Here is a 16,536-nt window from a genome sequence, read left to right on the forward strand (position 1 = left end):
TGTTTCTGAGGTTTTTAATACTTGTCTAACATTTATTGCTCTCTACTGTAAAGGAAGCTCTGATCATCTGATCATGTATCAGACCATACGAGCCAGAATGTTACATTACATAGACAATTGACTTATATGTTACAAAGTAGGACATCAGAGTGCTACAAGAACAGGCTCATCCTTTGTAACTCTCTCTAAAGCAAGTGAACTGAGAGCAAATGAAATGGACCGTAGGCAGATCAGCAGCTAGAGACACTGACCCGTGTTAGTGCAGTTGGCATGGGTCTCGTCGCTGTAGTCCCCACAGTCATTATCGCCGTCGCACGTCCAGTAATCTGGGATGCAGCGACCGCTGTTACACTTGAACTGAGTGCTGGAGCAGGAGTGTCGGCACCCAGCCTCATCGCTGTTGTCCCCACAGTCGTTATCTGGAAAACAAACGCAGCAAGTCGCTTCTGAATCAAATGAGGCAACAAAAATAACAGATCATTTAACACGTGGAAGTGAAAACAAACAATGCAGAATATGAAAGATGAGACTTTAAATGATGACAGAAACTGCATAGATCAGAATAGGCACCATTAAGAAAATGTACACAGCGATGACAGATTGAGCTCTGCAGCATAAAAACAGCTTTTTAAACCACTGAGTTTTAAAGTCTTATGGGAAAAACAACTATTTACAACTGATGTGCACAAATTTGATAGTGTCATTGATCAAATTTGTGTGTAGCACATCAGCAACCACAAAAAAATAATAAAAAGAGGCAGCAGTTTAAGTTTCTGTTGGGTTCACAAACACCTCAGCTTGAGGATGAACCTCAGTTAGAAAAGCGTCCCTGACTCTCTCAAAGCCTTTACTGGTCAGTCTGAAAGCTTTGGCTAGCATCATCACCGTTTTGGTGCATTCTGATCTATGCACTAACCGGTCAGCTTTGGACAATTCAACTCATCAGAGCCGTCGTCACAATCCTTTTCTGAAAGACAGAACCAACGGAAGACAGCACAGTGGGCGAACAGCACGACACAGGACGACACATACCAAAATACACAAATGTACGGAATGCACAACATGACATAAAGCACAAGAAATAAAGGCCTGGCGATGAAACATGCATGGCAAACTGTGACAAAGGGAACTAGGGAGCTGCTACAGTGCAAACACAAAGAATAGACACTAACCATTATCGCAGCGCCAGTTGATGTTGATGCAACGCCCGTTGTTGCAGGTGAACTGTGTGAGGGGGAAGCATGTGGGGTAGGCTGCAGAAATAAAAAACCATTAGACTTTATACTGTTAAAGATCTATTCAAATGTTAAAACACTCTTTAGAGTCATTGAAAACGACGTCATATAGTATTCATGCCCTTTGACCCATTTTGTTAAGTCACAGCCACAAACTTTATTGGATTTTATGTAATATACAGTAAATAAAACAATATAAGCATCCCCAAAGCATGATTCTGCCACCGCCAAAGCACCATGTAACAATACAAGACTTCAACCAACCACATGATGCAGGTTCATCTGACCGATCGCCGCAGTCATCATCCAGGTCACACATCCAAGAAGAGGGGATGCAGCGCCCGCTGTGGCAGGAGTACTGGTTGGGCGGGCAAGTCCGAGCTGAAACACAAGGAGGCAGAAGTTGTGTCCAGTGTGGCGAAAACTGAAGAAGGAAATGTTTAGAATAGCTCTGCGAAGCGTGTTGGTGCACCTGAGCAGGTGGTGTTGGATTCGTCCTCGCCGTTGCCACAGTCGTTGTCCCCGTCGCACAGCCAGCGCAGAGGGATGCAGCGGTTGTTCTTGCACTTAAACCTGTCAGCAGGGCAGGTGTGCTGGTCTGGAGAGACAAAATGAAAAGAAATAGGCTTCTTTTTAGAGCACTGCTGTAGTCTGTGAAGAAAACACGTCTGGACTTTGATCACACGCAAACAAAGCTTTTCCAGATCTGCAGACATTGCTTTATTCCTCCTTGCACAGCAGCACACACCATGCACCCCTTACTTGCTAGGACCTGGTGTGTGTTGACTCACGGCATAACTCTAGTGTCTCATCGCTGTTGTCCAGACAATCGTTGTCCCCGTCGCATTTCCAGCGCTCCTGGATGCAGCGATTGTTCTTGCAGGCAAACTCCCCTGGCTGGCATTGAGGTGGGGGGACATAAGACGGGTTGACTGGGAAAAAGGAGAGACTATAAGTTAAACATTGCCAGGATACAGTTTTGCATTCTATCTAAGAATAGTGGAAGTAAAAAAGCTCATCCGTATCCATTTGTCAAACTTGCCACAAACCAGTAGCTGTACTGTAATTGCAAATAAATCATCGTACAGACAGGGAACACTTGGACTATCACAGTTACTGTGTTGGATACCTTCACAAAGAGCATCATATTTTATTCTTTTACAATACGCAGCTGTCATTGCTGTTGTATATTGTACATTCAACTCTGAGCAAACAGTCCTAATCATTGTCTAGTAATGTTTACCCTGCAGCTAAGCAAAGCACTCTTCAAGCCCTCACACAATCATAGATGTTTGTGCCAATACTGGACATACAACATCTACCCACCAATAAATTAAAATATCAAGTCATTGTGTTGCAAAAAAAATGGGACCATAATAAATCACTTCAGAATATTTTGTGTTGCATAACCTGTATGTTTCATTCGTAAAGCACACTAAAAGTCTTTTAAGGAGAATTTTAAAATGTGTGCAGACCTCATAGCAGTGGATGTGGTTGTGGTCAGAAATAACCACCATTTTAAGAATACTGTTCAATGTTATAGGAGTCAGTACATACCTACCTTAAGAATCCTTTATTAACCTCAAATAAAGTTCAGCTGTTTCCATAGGTTTTTTTGCCTCATATTTTCTTAGTTGCATCTTTAAGCCAAAGTCATGGACTGCATCAGCCTTCTGAAGCATTAAGGGGAGCGGAGGTGTTACATATGGGCCTTGTGGTCAGCATCAGAATGGGGGGTGCAAAAGAGCAAGCTAAAATATATTACTTTTTTTTGTCCCAGTTGAATTTGAAGAAGTTTTCTATGGCTTTGATGCATGCACAGTTTGTAGAGAGTTGGTGCCACCTCCCTATTAGCATCTTTCAGCATGACCACAACAAACAAAAGCATATATCCAGATCAAGCAAAGAGCTGCTTCACCAGAAGAAGATCAGAATTTTTATCCATACACAACCCAGACCTGGACTTGATGGTCTGGAAAAGGCTGAGCACAGGAGAGGTTCTCGCAGTCTGATAGATTTGAGACATTTTTTTTAAAGCAGGGTGGGTCATCGTTGCCACATCAAGATGTGCCTTACTCATCCACTTTGACGCAAAAGGAATAAATGCTGTAATAAAATCAAGGCGTGCTCTAACAAAGCTTTTTTTTTTTAATAAGCATGTGCACACACTTATGCACAAATATTTAGTTTTGCTTAATATGTTTTATTTCAATTGAGTTGCAGAGATACAAGTAGCATTCAAGGGGGTATAAAGCACTGGACTAATTTATCACATTAATTTACCTGGCAAAACCTTCCTTTTTGTAACTTTTGTACCTTTACAACTGGTGTTGTCAGCCGGGTCCAGTATTTGGTCTTCTGCACAGGCACATTGTCTGCCTCCTGGTATGGCCAGACACAGACTGCTGCAGCCACCGTTGTACACACGACATGCATTAGAACCTGCAGAACAAAGGATATAAATAAGCAGCGATTCAACAGCATAGAGTTAACGTTACATGTCACATCTAATGTCCAGCACCTTGCTGCTGTTGAGCATCGTACATCCGGATCTCAAAGATGGGCGGGCGCTCGTTACGAAGCAGCGTGGTGGTACCAGTGGTTGTGTCCAGTTTGTAAATGCTGCCGCTTCGGTACTCGTTCCAGAACAAGAAGTGGCTATAATGGCACAGACCGAAGGCGTGGTTCAGTTCTTGACCTTCATACACCGTCTGATGGCAGACAAGAAGCCAGAGGGAAATTCATGTTTAATGGTGGCAAAAGCTTCATACAATAATCTCTTTCACAGAAAGAACATATCAAAGTTTATCAAGAAAAAGCAGTAACTTAAACTTACACTGGTTCTTATCTTGCCACTTACTATTAGTGCATCAAGCTAATTCAGGTTTGACTTAAACATGAAGAAATTAAATGTTTTTATGTCAAGTCCTGTTATTTAAATGATTTTGTATGGAGAGTCAATAATGGTGATGAAGTGTGTAAAATTTTATGTGTTGTACTGCACCAGTGGAAAGCCCTTTTTTTCTCCACTTTTTCACCATAGCAACACACTTTTTTTTGTTTGTTTTGTAAACACAAAGATCGCCCGATCATCTTGTGATGAAACTTCAAAGCTCTGCTTTCGTTCTATTAATATTCTCAAGTGTTTAAATAGCTGAATCAGTCAAATTAATCAGAAATGAAGTCATGTTCAGACAGTTTGAACTACTTCAAACATACTGTGTAGCAAGTTGAGTGGATCTTCATCAGTGCAGACTAAGTGTCTGCATAGCATAGCATGAGATTAAGAAATGACATAAGAGAATGACTGTGACATTTCAGTGTTGTTTATGTGAGCTACAGCAGTGCTACATGTGTTATACTCTAATCCCACTATCATTTTCAGTGTATACAAAGTAAACCACCTGTCTTAGTTAGAGATTAAATTACATGTGCTGCAATATTACCGCCGTAGAAAGACCAGAACTTTTCTGAGCAAGTTTTTTTTGTTTCAAACGTAGTTCTATATTCACTAATGACCATGTTAACAAACAGGTCAGTCTGTACCTGGTACTGAAGTAGCATTTTAAACGATTTTAAGTAAATGTTACCTAATTTTTTTAATTTATTTATAAAATATTAATCATCTGCTTCTAGGTTATTTATTTTAAATGTATTAAAATTTGTCCAACAATGCTACAAACACCTTATACCACTGGCTGGTATAAGGTGTTTGTAGGTTTTTCGGAAAATAATCCTGGTTTTGATCTGACTGAGCATCTCTGTTAGAACACTCTGACGATGTAGCGGTCAGACCTTTCGCCCGGAGTTGTTGAGGTACACCATCTCGATCCGGTCATAATAGGCGTCCACCCAGTAGAGCATGCCCTGCGGGATGTCCAGACTGAGCCCGTTGGGCCACAGCACCGTTTTGCTAGTCAGGAAGACATTTCTGTTGGAGCCATCCATCCAGGCCCGCTCAATTTTGCCTCTTTTGCTCTCTTTGGGGTCCTCCTCCCAGTCTGTCCAATACATCCACCTGATGAACCACAACAGTAACTGTCATTGACTGATTGAGTGAAATACAATATTTGTCTGGTCTTTTTAAAGAGCTTCAAACATAAGTAGAGCTTTACAAAATCTCCAGACCAACCAAAGGGGATGATTACACAGCGCAAACTGACAAAATAATAAATCATTATTTATCACCAATTAATTAATTAATCCAGGACTTGTCAATCAAGTAACTGATGTACCAAAAAATCAGTCTGCAAGCAATTAACTGGGTCTGAAAACACCTGAGCTCCTGGGAATATGGCAGGTATAACCATTAAAATTTCATTTTTCTTTCTTCAGTTTCTCCTTCTCATCCTTTCCTTTCAACAAACCTCCCCCCACCTTTTTCCTCTTTCTGAGCCTGATGGATTATGTGCATTAGTGGAAGCGAGGGCCTTTCTCCTGGGAGGTGTGCGGACACACATCACGCTGTCACTACCAATCTAAACAATGTGTTTGCAAATGTATGATTTTAAAAAGAAAGCCGGTAACTTTTTAGCGACAAGACACAAAGATTGAGTGCTGCTTGATCCGGAAAGCAATAGAAATGCCTGCATGTGGATCATCTGGTGGAGGAAATCCATGAGCAATAATCAAGGGGGGCATCAAAATTCATCGTAATGACAGCCACAAATACAGATTGAAAGCAAGATAAATGGCTCTCCGTGGGATATAAAGATGAGATAAACAACAAGATGAATAATAGAAATCTTTTTTTGTAAATGGAGCGTGAGTTAGCTCACTTGATCCACACAGATGAAACAACTGCAGCTCTGGATTGAAGTTCTTTTAGTCGAACAAAAACATCAAACTCCCTCCCGCCCACCTCATCTCTTTCTCTCTCTCTCTGTGTGTCCATCCTTACCCGTGAAGAGGATCCACCACAATGGCACGAGGATGAGTCATTTTCCCCTCGATGAGGGTTTTGCGGGTCTGCGAAGCCTTTTCCAGCCGAGCTACGCTAATGGTCTTCTTGGGCCCGTCATCTGTCCAATACAAATTGTCGGCCATCCAGTCCACAGCAATACCCTCGACTGTGTGGATCCCTGAAACAAACGTGAACAAACTTGAAGGTGGGTAGATATCAATGCTGCATCCCTGAATTATATAATATGCCATTTCCAAAATCAGTAAAAAAATATTTTTTGCTTATTTTCCTGTGTTTGCAAAAAGACTGAAGACAATGTCTTTCTCCAACTCCAATTACTATGTAATGTAAATTTAATCTCTCTGTGAAATGCAATATTCCGAAATCTAAATTATGCATTCAGAAAAAGTAAAAGAACATTAATTTTTTTTGTGCGTCTTTGTAACTTACAGCCTCAGCAAAAATCTTGCAATCCTAAAAGACTAACACAATGTTTTCAAGACACAGTAAACCTAAAGCTGATGAAAATGCCATTGCACTGAAATAAGTCTCCCCATTAAATTGAAATATTTTTCTTTTACATGGATTGAAACAAATATTTTAGTCTTAACTTTATTATACCTTCTTTTAGGATAGTATCCCTCTCTGTTCCATCAATCTTCTGTCGCCCAATGATGTAGCTTGTGGCGTCGGCAAAGTAAATGAACTCGCTCTCTGCATGAAAGTCGAGAGCTCTGGGGTTCATCAGGTTCTCAATCGGGATCATGTACTCGTCTGGTACCTTAGCCTTTACATCCATCCCCCTGATGACACCCGGACGGCCTTTACCATAGACCAGGAAGAGTTCATGTTCAGGCTCTGCAGCAAAACAAGACAAGCACAGCTTAAAACTGACACTGTTATCTGACACCAAATTAAAAAAAATGTAAAAAAACAGTAGTTTCCCCAGAATCTTCATAACATAAATTAACTAAACGAGTTCAGATTTGCAAAGATTTGCAAGCTGTGCCAAATTGGAAAGATAATGGGTTGCCCTTGGTTAAATCAGTGCTGTAGATTTAGGAGTAGGCAGATTAATAAAGCTGCTAATGCTGCATGAAAAACTAAAACATCTTTCTGAACACAGCCAACAGCACCAAGCGGAAATTAGAGCTAATTCTATTCTCTCAACAGAGAACCTGTAAACAACCTTCATCCAAGCTCAGCGTTGCTTTGTGTTAACAAAGCTGATTTTCAACGGATCCATAGTTTGTATTTCATTCTGAGTTGAAAGCCTACATATTTGTGCATGCTAAAATGTCAGAAATCCTTCGAGCCCCCAAAGATCTGCAGAACAGCATTAGCTATATAATACTTGGAAAACAAATAAATACATTACAGCCTTGTTGGTGTGAGAAATAAATGCTGATATATTTTAAACTTGAGGACATGTGGGTATTTATTTGTTCCCCACTACTATTAGCAATCATACTACAGACTTTAAAAGAAAAAATAATTTTGTCTGAAGATGTTATGTGTCTTTTGAACTATTTCTGTATTAATTTGACCATATAGTTTTTATCATTATCTTGCTGAACAACTACATGAGGACATATTTTCAGATTTCTTGCAGAACCAACACGATTTTGATTCAACATTTTTTGGTGTATCTAAGAATTCAACAAGGATTAAAGTGCCTTTAGAAGAGAAACAAGCCCACAGCATTATGTTTCAATTATTTCTTAATGAGGGATTTTCCCCACTAAACAAATGTTCTCAGATTAAAGAATAGGTTTTTGGGCTTTTCAGTGTGAGATCATGCAGCTGCAATAAAACCCAATTTATTTTATGGAGGGATTTTTTCTACATCTTTACCAGGTGGACCAATTAGAGTGAAGAGGACTGTACAAAGGGATTCTACACATTTTTAAGTATTTCCATTTTTTCTCAGTTCAGTGTTGCATAGTTGTCAGTCTTTTAAATTTCTTTATAGTATAGAATTATTCAGCATAAAATACTAGCAACAGGGAGGAAAGAAATGAGGAAGTAAGTAGGTTGAAATGAGAGACAAGAAGGGTAAGACAGTGACAAAAGGAGGAAAGAAAACTAATTAAGTTGGGTAGGATGTCACTAGGAAGGAAAACAAAAAGGTATAAGAAACAAAGAAATTACACAAGGATAGAAAGACAAGTTGAAAAGAGGGAAACAGGAAAGAAAACAACAAATAATAAAGTGGAAAAAGGAAGGACAAAGGAAGAATGAAGGAATGAAGGACATAAGGAAAAAGGAAGAGAAGGAAGGAAGGAGACAATTTTTAGACATTGGAAGATTTTTTTCCTACAGTACTTGGGAGGAAAAAAAATGCAATTACCTAAAATGATTTAGTTATAATCCAAAATATATAAAGATATTAGATTACTTCAACTTTTCACAACATCAGAATGAGGGCATTCTGGGTAAAAGTTTGAGTCAGCGGACAGTAAAGTGATTGTTGACTTCAACTCGACCTCTGACTTACTCAAACTGGAGTCTCACTTACTCTTGCAGGACTTCCCATCACTGCCTAGACTAAATCCAGAGCGACAGCGGCACGTCCGGGTCTTGTGTCCGTTTCCAAGGAGACAGAGGTCGGAGCAGCCTCCGGCCTTACCAACCTGATCCACCTCACATGCGTGGCTGCGCACTGGAAACCAGGGGAGGGTAAAATCAAACATCAGGGGCTGTTGTAGTGGATAACAACTGATGAATTATGTGGTAGCGTGAGCGTTCATGAGCACCTGGAGGCTGACGTCTCTGGTGGTACACATGCAGAGCGCCCCCTTTGTCCACTCTGGTCACTACTTGGTAGTCCGTGCTGTTAAAGCGGTTGATCCTGATCACACTGGTCTTAGGCTGCATGTTAGCATTGTCTGAGTTGGTGGCGTACAGATAGTTTTCAAACACAGTCAACCCGTACAGATGCTCAATCTAAGAAGATATAAAAAAAAAAAAAACAGAGCATGATGTGATGGCACTTAATGGAAATCACTAAATAAAGCTTTATTTATGCCCTATTTTTATAGATTAATAACAGTAGAAGTCCAATCTATTTAGCAGTCGAATGACCTCGATCTGAAGGGTTGATTAGATTTAAAATACAAGATTAACAAATGTTTCTCTCATACAATAATTGTAAGCCTGTCAAAGGAGTTAATTAAAGTTATTCTGTAGGTCAAATAAAAAAAGAAAAAATCTTCTCTGAAGTGACGTCCCCTGCCTTGGTTTGAAGCAAAGTTGGTTCACAGTGACATAATGCTAAATATTGAAAAGACACATTTCTCTTTTACACAGATCCATAGTTCTCTGATTAACTAAAAGAAGAATGCTTTCATTCTACAGGTAAAATTCTCCTAAAAAAACCTTCCAGGTATTCATTTTGAGATCACATTTACACATGTGTCTGTTTATTTACTTGGTGACCTCTGAAGGCAATTGGTTGCGCTGGATCTCATATGGGGGAACTAGGTGTACACTTTTCACATTCTTACTTGCAGAAGTGTTGAAAACCATGCATCATTTTCCCTCCACTTCATAATTATGTGCCACTTTGTGTTGGTCCATCACACAAAAGCACAACAAAACACTTTGAAGTTTGTGTTTGGAATGTGACAAAATGCGAAAAGCCTCAGTGAGTATTTTTGCAAGTCGCTGTGTGTTCTGCCAAAATGAGTACTACGAAAGCAACGACAAACAAAAGCGCCTAGTGTTTGTCTGTTTGTGTCGGTCAGAACAGGGAAGCTGTTACATCCTCGCAAGCTTTAAGAGCCACTGTGCATCAGCAGTGCAACTGCATTAGCAGCGTCAGCGCTGGACACCATTTTTCAGCCTGTTTAATGAAAAGGCAAATGACCCAGATCTTCTCTCTGCTCATAATTCACTTGCCAAGAGCCCATTACGGGAGTACGCAGGGGTAATATTTGAAGTATTAAAGACATATGGGAAACTCTAAGCGATGCTAGATTTTTTTTTATTTTTTTACAGCTCATAATGAATCGCAAATGCAAATATTTAAGCGTGATAATCTCCTCTCACCAGCAGCCCCTGGATGATGGTGTGCCTGTTCTTGCCCTCATAGTCTACCACCTCGATGTAGTCCAGGTAGGCGTCGGCCCAGTACACCAGCCTGCTGACCAGGTCCAGCGTGATGCCGTGGGGGAACACGATCTTGCTGTCGACGAGCTTGGTGCGGTTCTGGCCGTCCATGTCGCAGCGCTCCACTTTGGGGATCTGACCGTAATCTGTGAAGAACACCTTCCTGCAAAACAAACCGTCACAGCTGAGTGAGGACAGAAAGACTTGCAGAGAGATGGACACTGAAAATATGATATTAACGTAGCTGTACTGCACGTACAAAGAGAAACATTCAAAAGGAAACAGACAGCTATACCTTTTGGACATTGTGGCATGTTTTTGTTTTAGATCATCTTCCATGAAAAGTAGTAACACATACTGTAAGTATAATTGGTACTCTGGTAATCATATTTGATTATGCACTTTTAAAAAGTGACTTTTCCAACTTCTATAAATCTACAACTTAAATCTAAACTTGGATGTCACCATTATTTTGTCACATTTATTGAAGATGTATGATGCTTAAAGTTACAAATTAAATAAAACATTCATAGTCCTTAAAAGTGTATAAAAATATCTGTGCAGTAAAGTCTTTGACTTGATCTACACGTTCCTGCTCACAAATGCTGAAAATGTGCTAATAAGCAAAATTTCTGTGTTGCATAGCAAAAAAAAAAAAAAGAAAACTCACCAAAAAAGCAATAATAAATAATTGCCAGTTTTTACGCAACTTCTCAAAATTCTCTTTTGCACATTCACAAACACCGACTCATAGGAACTCATCTTTCCTGGAAAACCCAGAATCTCAACTTAACTTGACAGTCTTACTTAAATATGCAGAAATTTGCTGATAAAGCAGATGGAGCATTTTGTTACAAACAGCATACTTTTATACTCAAAACCTACGCAGTCAGGGATTCATAGCTCAAACAAAACATCGGTACTCAATTACCCAACTTTCAAGTATTCAGTTACTCCTTCTAGTTCATTTTTAATAAGATGTTTCAGAGCTAATCATGACAGATGGCGTTAGTCCAGTCACCTCTAACAGACTTGAGTTTTCATCAAACTTTTCTCACATGTACAACAATCAGGATGAGGTTCACAGAGTTGGAGAAATCTAGATCTGTACTGACCCCATGTTGGGGTCCAGAGCAATGCCCTTAGGGTTGTACAGCTCCTGGTCCAGGAGGGTTACGCATGTCTGCCCGTCCTTGTCACACACAAAGATTCTGTCGTCCACATCATCCACAAAGTAGAAGTTTCCGGTGAGCCAGTCAATGGCCATTTGCTCCACATCTGGAATAAAAAACAGAAGAGATGAGTGGATATGAGGGGACACAGGAGGTGCAACGTAGGCAACGTAGAGTCATTATTTCTAAAAACAACAGATAAGAAAGAAAGCACCTGACATCTGTCTGGAAAAAAAGGGCATCTCTAAGGAACTGGGACTCCAGCAAACCACAGTGAGAGTTGTTATCCTCTGATGGAGAAAACATGACTCAGAGTTGAATCTTCACAGGAGTCACTGGCCAACCAAAATGACTCCAAAAGCACATCGTGAATTCATCCATTAAGTCATGAAAGAGCACAGTAGTGGTAGAGTGATGGTCTGTGACTTCTTTCCTTCAGGGTTTAGCACAAATGATGGGACTATGAATTCTGCTTTCTAAAAAAGTCTTGCAGGAGAACCGTGAAGCCTGAGTTTGTAAGCTTAAGCTTAAACACAGTTGGGTCACTGTGCACTGCAGCAACTTCCCTTCTGAATTACTCAAAATGAGTTAAATGAAAGATTTGGAGTTCCCTGTCAGAGCCCATGTTAAATATGATGTAGTGCCAGTTTGTTTTAGATAGTTATTTTATTTCCTTAATTAAATGAACTCATCATCCACATTTATTTGCTCATGTTGTCTTCGTCAGAAACAAGTATGACGAAAAGCAAAAGCAATCCATAAATTAAAAACTTGTTTGCAGCACTGCATATGTCTTCTGAAAAGTCAGACTAAATTTAAGACAGTAAGAAGTTTGATGTATATATTATACTAACTGAAGAACAAAACCAAAAAAACTGTGTTTTGTCCTATTACCTTCTTGCCTGTAAGCTCATTGATGTACAAGTATGTCTTCATCATTGAAACCATTTGTTAATACAAAACAACAGACAGACTAAAACCAGACAGGAGGAGTGGTGGAAAACAAATGAAGCCGTTTGCTTAAAAGGTCACAGAACTGAGTCATAAAGCTGCTGCTTCCTCTCCTGCAGCCCTTGTGATCCAGGGCATCATCTCTGGGTCCAACTTCGCATTCGGCCCGATCTCACTTATGTTCCATAGAGGAGAGATCGGGAGACCTCTTCATAGCGCTGGCCATTCATGAACTCAAGTGTCATGTGCAAACAGGAGTTGATGAAAGAGATGGAGAACATCAACAACAAAGTGCTGCTTCTACAAAGTTCTCTGAATCACCATCCCGAGACCTGAGGTCACTTTGTACGACTTCCTAAACAATGATGTAAAGAGTAACACCAGCATACTTCTCTTCTCAGTGCCTCCATTCACACATACAACCATCATCGGTGGTAAAACCTGAGACTAATAGATCAACATTGTATAATGCTTCATCAATCCATGGCTCCTGGCTGAAACATCACTTAAAAATAAGTTATCTCTGCTTCGTCGTTAACAGCAGAGTTGGACAGGGAGCTCACTAACTGGTTGCCAGTTATCCAAGCCCAGTGCTTACATCAGTAATAATCCTACACCTATTACTTAATGGAAGGTAAAGGCACCATTTTATAACACTTTGTGCACAACATCAATCCTCCTCTTGAGCTTTGGAAGAGTCTTTCTTGGGCAATCAGAGGCTTCATGATGCATGTGGCTGCCATCATTCATTCCAACATCAGTCACATCTACACCAGTCAGACCAAACATTATATGTATGGATAATAGCTCAGTGGTCCCGCTTGTGGGATTTCCATGGACTGGACTTGTTTATTTAGTTATTTAGATACAAGATTGGATTAAGATCAACAATCTCCCCACTAACTCCTGAGTGGTTGTTCAACACCTCAGTTTCTTGCTAACAGGATCATTTGCATTCCCTTCACTGCAATGAATACCAAAGTATTTTCAAATTTCACCAATAATTTTTATTGCAAAATTCAGTTTAAAACATAATGAAACATTTACATTTCAGCTTCTCGGTTTGTCACTTTTATTTGGAGAACAACTATGCAAGGATGAAGGTTGATAACTCCCCACTGACTTCAAGTACATGAATAAAACTTGCAAATAAATAAATATATTTTTATCTGGTACTCATGCCTTTCTTTCTAGTGCCTTCCTGGGCAACTGCCCACATGGCCCATATGAAAAATCCCCACTGGGCGAAACCTATACTTTTGCATACAGTAAAGAATTTAGATGAGGTGCAAGAAAAATGTTGGGAGGAGGGCTTCACAAGCCACAAGGACTTGTATTTTCACAGCTGCTGCCAGCTCAGCTCTCCACAGAGCTTTTCTGACACACAAATGCCAGAGTCGCATTCATAGTCTTCAGAAAAGCTCAGTGCTGAGGATGGTGATCCAATGCGGTGGTTTGTTTTCCAGGGTGATCCAGTCCTGTGGTGTTTCAGTGGAGACCAGAGAATCCATTCCTCCGACCAGTGAAGAAACACATTATGGCAGGAAATGATGGAGCACATTTCTCAGTGCAACAGTTTGAATATAAGTGGACATTAAAGACCAATAAAACTGAGAACATCCGGTCGAGAATTCTGAGCTTTACAAACCCTTTTTTTTTTTCTGTGCAGCTAGGGAAACATGAATATCTTCCAATATTCTGGGTTAAATTAAAGTTACCTTAAGACAAAAAGTAGCAAGATGGGGCGTGCCGTGGTGGCGTAGTGGTTAGCGCGACTCGTATTTGGAGGCCTTGAGTCCTCGACGCGGCCGTCGCGGGTTCGACTCCCGGACCCGACGACATTTGCCGTATGTCTTCCCCCCCTCTCCGTCCCCGTTTCCTGTCAGCCTACTGTCGTATAAGGGACACTAGAGCCCACAAAAAGACCCCCTGGAGGGGTAAAAAAATAAAATAAAAAAGTAGCAAGATAAAAAAAAACTGGAGAAAAGGTAAAAAGAAAACAGTGGGGCGTGGGGGGGAATCATATCTCAACGTGGAAACTTGGCTACGGAACAACAAAATTTCTGAGGTTTATGGGAATCTGGGAACTGATTGCAAAGCAGCTCTGAGTTTTTGACACATATTTCAGTTTAAATCATTCCAGGTGCTCAGCAGATTACTTTCACTGATTTAGTAACAAAAACTAATGTAAGGGAGAGAAAAAGGGTGAATGTGAAATATTCGAAAATTGTATTCGAAATATATGGCTCCTTTGCACACAGATCACCTTTTCTGCTCTGTTTGTGAACAAAAATGGCAGCGAATCAGGAAACTTTTCTGTTGCCTCTCGTCCTCACTCCGTCATCCCTCCCCTTCGTCGTCTCCCCAGAGGCGGAAATAGAGTCTGGATTCATTAAGTGCAGCTCTGTCTGTCTGAAACTATGCTATAAAGAAAGCATGGCGTAATTAAAAAAACAGGACCAGCTGCTTTCTTCACCTAGTCGTCTTCTCGGAAAACAAATCCTTTTCTGTTTTTCCGTCCTCTCTGTTCTGTCTCATTTAAAAAGAAAAGAAAAAGCAAACTCTGCCCCTTTTTCTTACACAGCCTAAATCTAAATGCAAAAGAAGTGGAGCTAGTCAAATCCTTTTTATTGAAGCTAATGTATCTGTGATACTGATTATAAAATGAAACCCCCGCTAAACTGAAAGGGGGATTTGATGGTGTAGAGCAAACTGTTGAGTAAAAAAAAAAGATAAAAATGGAGAAAGTAGGAAAGGAAAGAACGCTTAAAGCTGACCGAAGAGGGAAAAGATGATTTAGAAATTGTGCTGACTGGCTGGCCTTTTGAGTTCCCATAACCTCATAAGGAGATTTTAGACCAGTGTCAGTCCTAAGCAAGAGCAGCAGCTGTACTGTAGTTCTGCAGTACAAGCAGGGAGAGAGGACTTAGTGACAGTTCGGAGATCAGCCTCCATGTACTCAAAGCTACTTACTTTTTAGTGACTATGAACCTTAGATGGTGCACCTTTGTTTCTGGAGAGGAAGAAAGGCTGAGTGCAGCAGACTAAAGCATTAATTTATTAACTATGAAACAGACAAAATAGTGTAGGAAGGATTATCAAACTGTGCGAACTGATTTGTTCTGGAGCCCAAATTAATGGACAATAAAGACAGATTGTACTATTAAATGCTTTACATTTACATATTTTTATGTGGCAAAAAGTTTGCCGACTGCTGCTATAACAGTCTTCATTGTGGATGACCTTACATTATATTTCTATTAACTTTGACCTTCTGGGAAGAAAAAAAACATTTCCTCAGAATGATTCTGCTGCCAGTTTTTAAAATAATAGTTGTCCTCCACACATTATTTTTGCAGACAGGCTAATAAGTTGTTTGTTCTCATCCTCAATGAACAACTAGATTTACACTGAAACTAAACTTCACACATGTGAGCTATATTACCAATTCTGTGACATCTGAAGGGAATAGACTGTACTGAATTTAATTTAGGGGTATTAGAGAAAAGGAGGCTAAACAAAAGCCCACAATGCATCTTCTCTTACTCTAAGCAATCATGCATCTGATTTGGTTGTTTGTCACAATCAATCCCAATTAAACACATTAATGTTTACTATTTGAATGTGGAAAATGTAATATTTTTTACAACTAATTGTAAGATTAGTCATGGCCATGTTGTATGGGTGGTGCCAAGGGCCACAGTCCCCATGTTTGGTCGCATTTTGTGTTAAGCACTCAAAAACCACTACATGAGTTATCTTGTTCATGTCTCATAGCTAATTTTCTGGCATGAGAATTTCAAAATCTAAATGAAAACAGATTCAAACTTTTGATTGGTTGGTTGTTGTGGCTCAAAGTTTAATCAGTAATTGTATACATGGACGTTGGAACCCCCCAGAGGCGTGCTGCAAATATTTGCCTTCGGGGCCACAAGATAGCAAAGATAACACAAGATTTCATTTTTTTGTGTACCAATGCAGAAATGTGTCTAGGATTTGACACAGTCACAAATGCAGCATAGTTTAAAATGTTCCTTGAAGGCCTCAAAGGTTTGTTAGTTAACATTAGTGAACAAAAAGCATCACAAAGGCCAAAGATTACAGCCAATAGGTCAGGGATAAAGTTGTAGAGAAATTTGAAGCAGCCAAGTGGCCTGAGGTCACT

At 40.0% G+C, this 16,536-nt stretch overlaps 1 protein-coding gene across 7 annotated transcripts in view; it reads right to left on the minus strand.

Annotated features, from left to right (window-relative positions):
• LOC116710686 (low-density lipoprotein receptor-related protein 1-like) overlaps window positions 1–16,536 on the minus strand; it is a 111,406-nt gene that overhangs the window by 46,418 nt on the left and 48,452 nt on the right. For 4 of the 7 annotated variants that reach the window (XM_032549850.1, XM_032549853.1, XM_032549852.1 and 1 more), the window contains exons 7-20: window positions 11,364–11,526; window positions 10,189–10,411; window positions 8,895–9,084; window positions 8,657–8,800; window positions 6,760–6,996; window positions 6,136–6,316; window positions 5,031–5,253; window positions 3,757–3,946; window positions 3,552–3,677; window positions 2,027–2,167; window positions 1,708–1,833; window positions 1,500–1,616; window positions 1,173–1,253; window positions 252–419 (exon numbers count right to left, since the gene is read on the minus strand). In XM_032549850.1, coding sequence (XP_032405741.1) covers window positions 252–419; window positions 1,173–1,253; window positions 1,500–1,616; window positions 1,708–1,833; window positions 2,027–2,167; window positions 3,552–3,677; window positions 3,757–3,946; window positions 5,031–5,253; window positions 6,136–6,316; window positions 6,760–6,996; window positions 8,657–8,800; window positions 8,895–9,084; window positions 10,189–10,411; window positions 11,364–11,526 — 2,310 coding nt within the window. Of the gene's footprint in view, window positions 1–251; window positions 420–916; window positions 968–1,172; window positions 1,254–1,499; window positions 1,617–1,707; window positions 1,834–2,026; window positions 2,168–3,551; window positions 3,678–3,756; window positions 3,947–5,030; window positions 5,254–6,135; window positions 6,317–6,759; window positions 6,997–8,656; window positions 8,801–8,894; window positions 9,085–10,188; window positions 10,412–11,363; window positions 11,527–16,536 lie in introns of all 7 variants that reach the window. The other 3 variants (XM_032549847.1, XM_032549848.1, XM_032549846.1) reach the window with 1 other exon arrangement.

The sequence above is a fragment of the Xiphophorus hellerii genome, chromosome 20 (genome assembly GCF_003331165.1).
Source record: "Xiphophorus hellerii strain 12219 chromosome 20, Xiphophorus_hellerii-4.1, whole genome shotgun sequence".
In the NCBI taxonomy this organism is placed as follows: domain Eukaryota; kingdom Metazoa; phylum Chordata; class Actinopteri; order Cyprinodontiformes; family Poeciliidae; genus Xiphophorus; species Xiphophorus hellerii.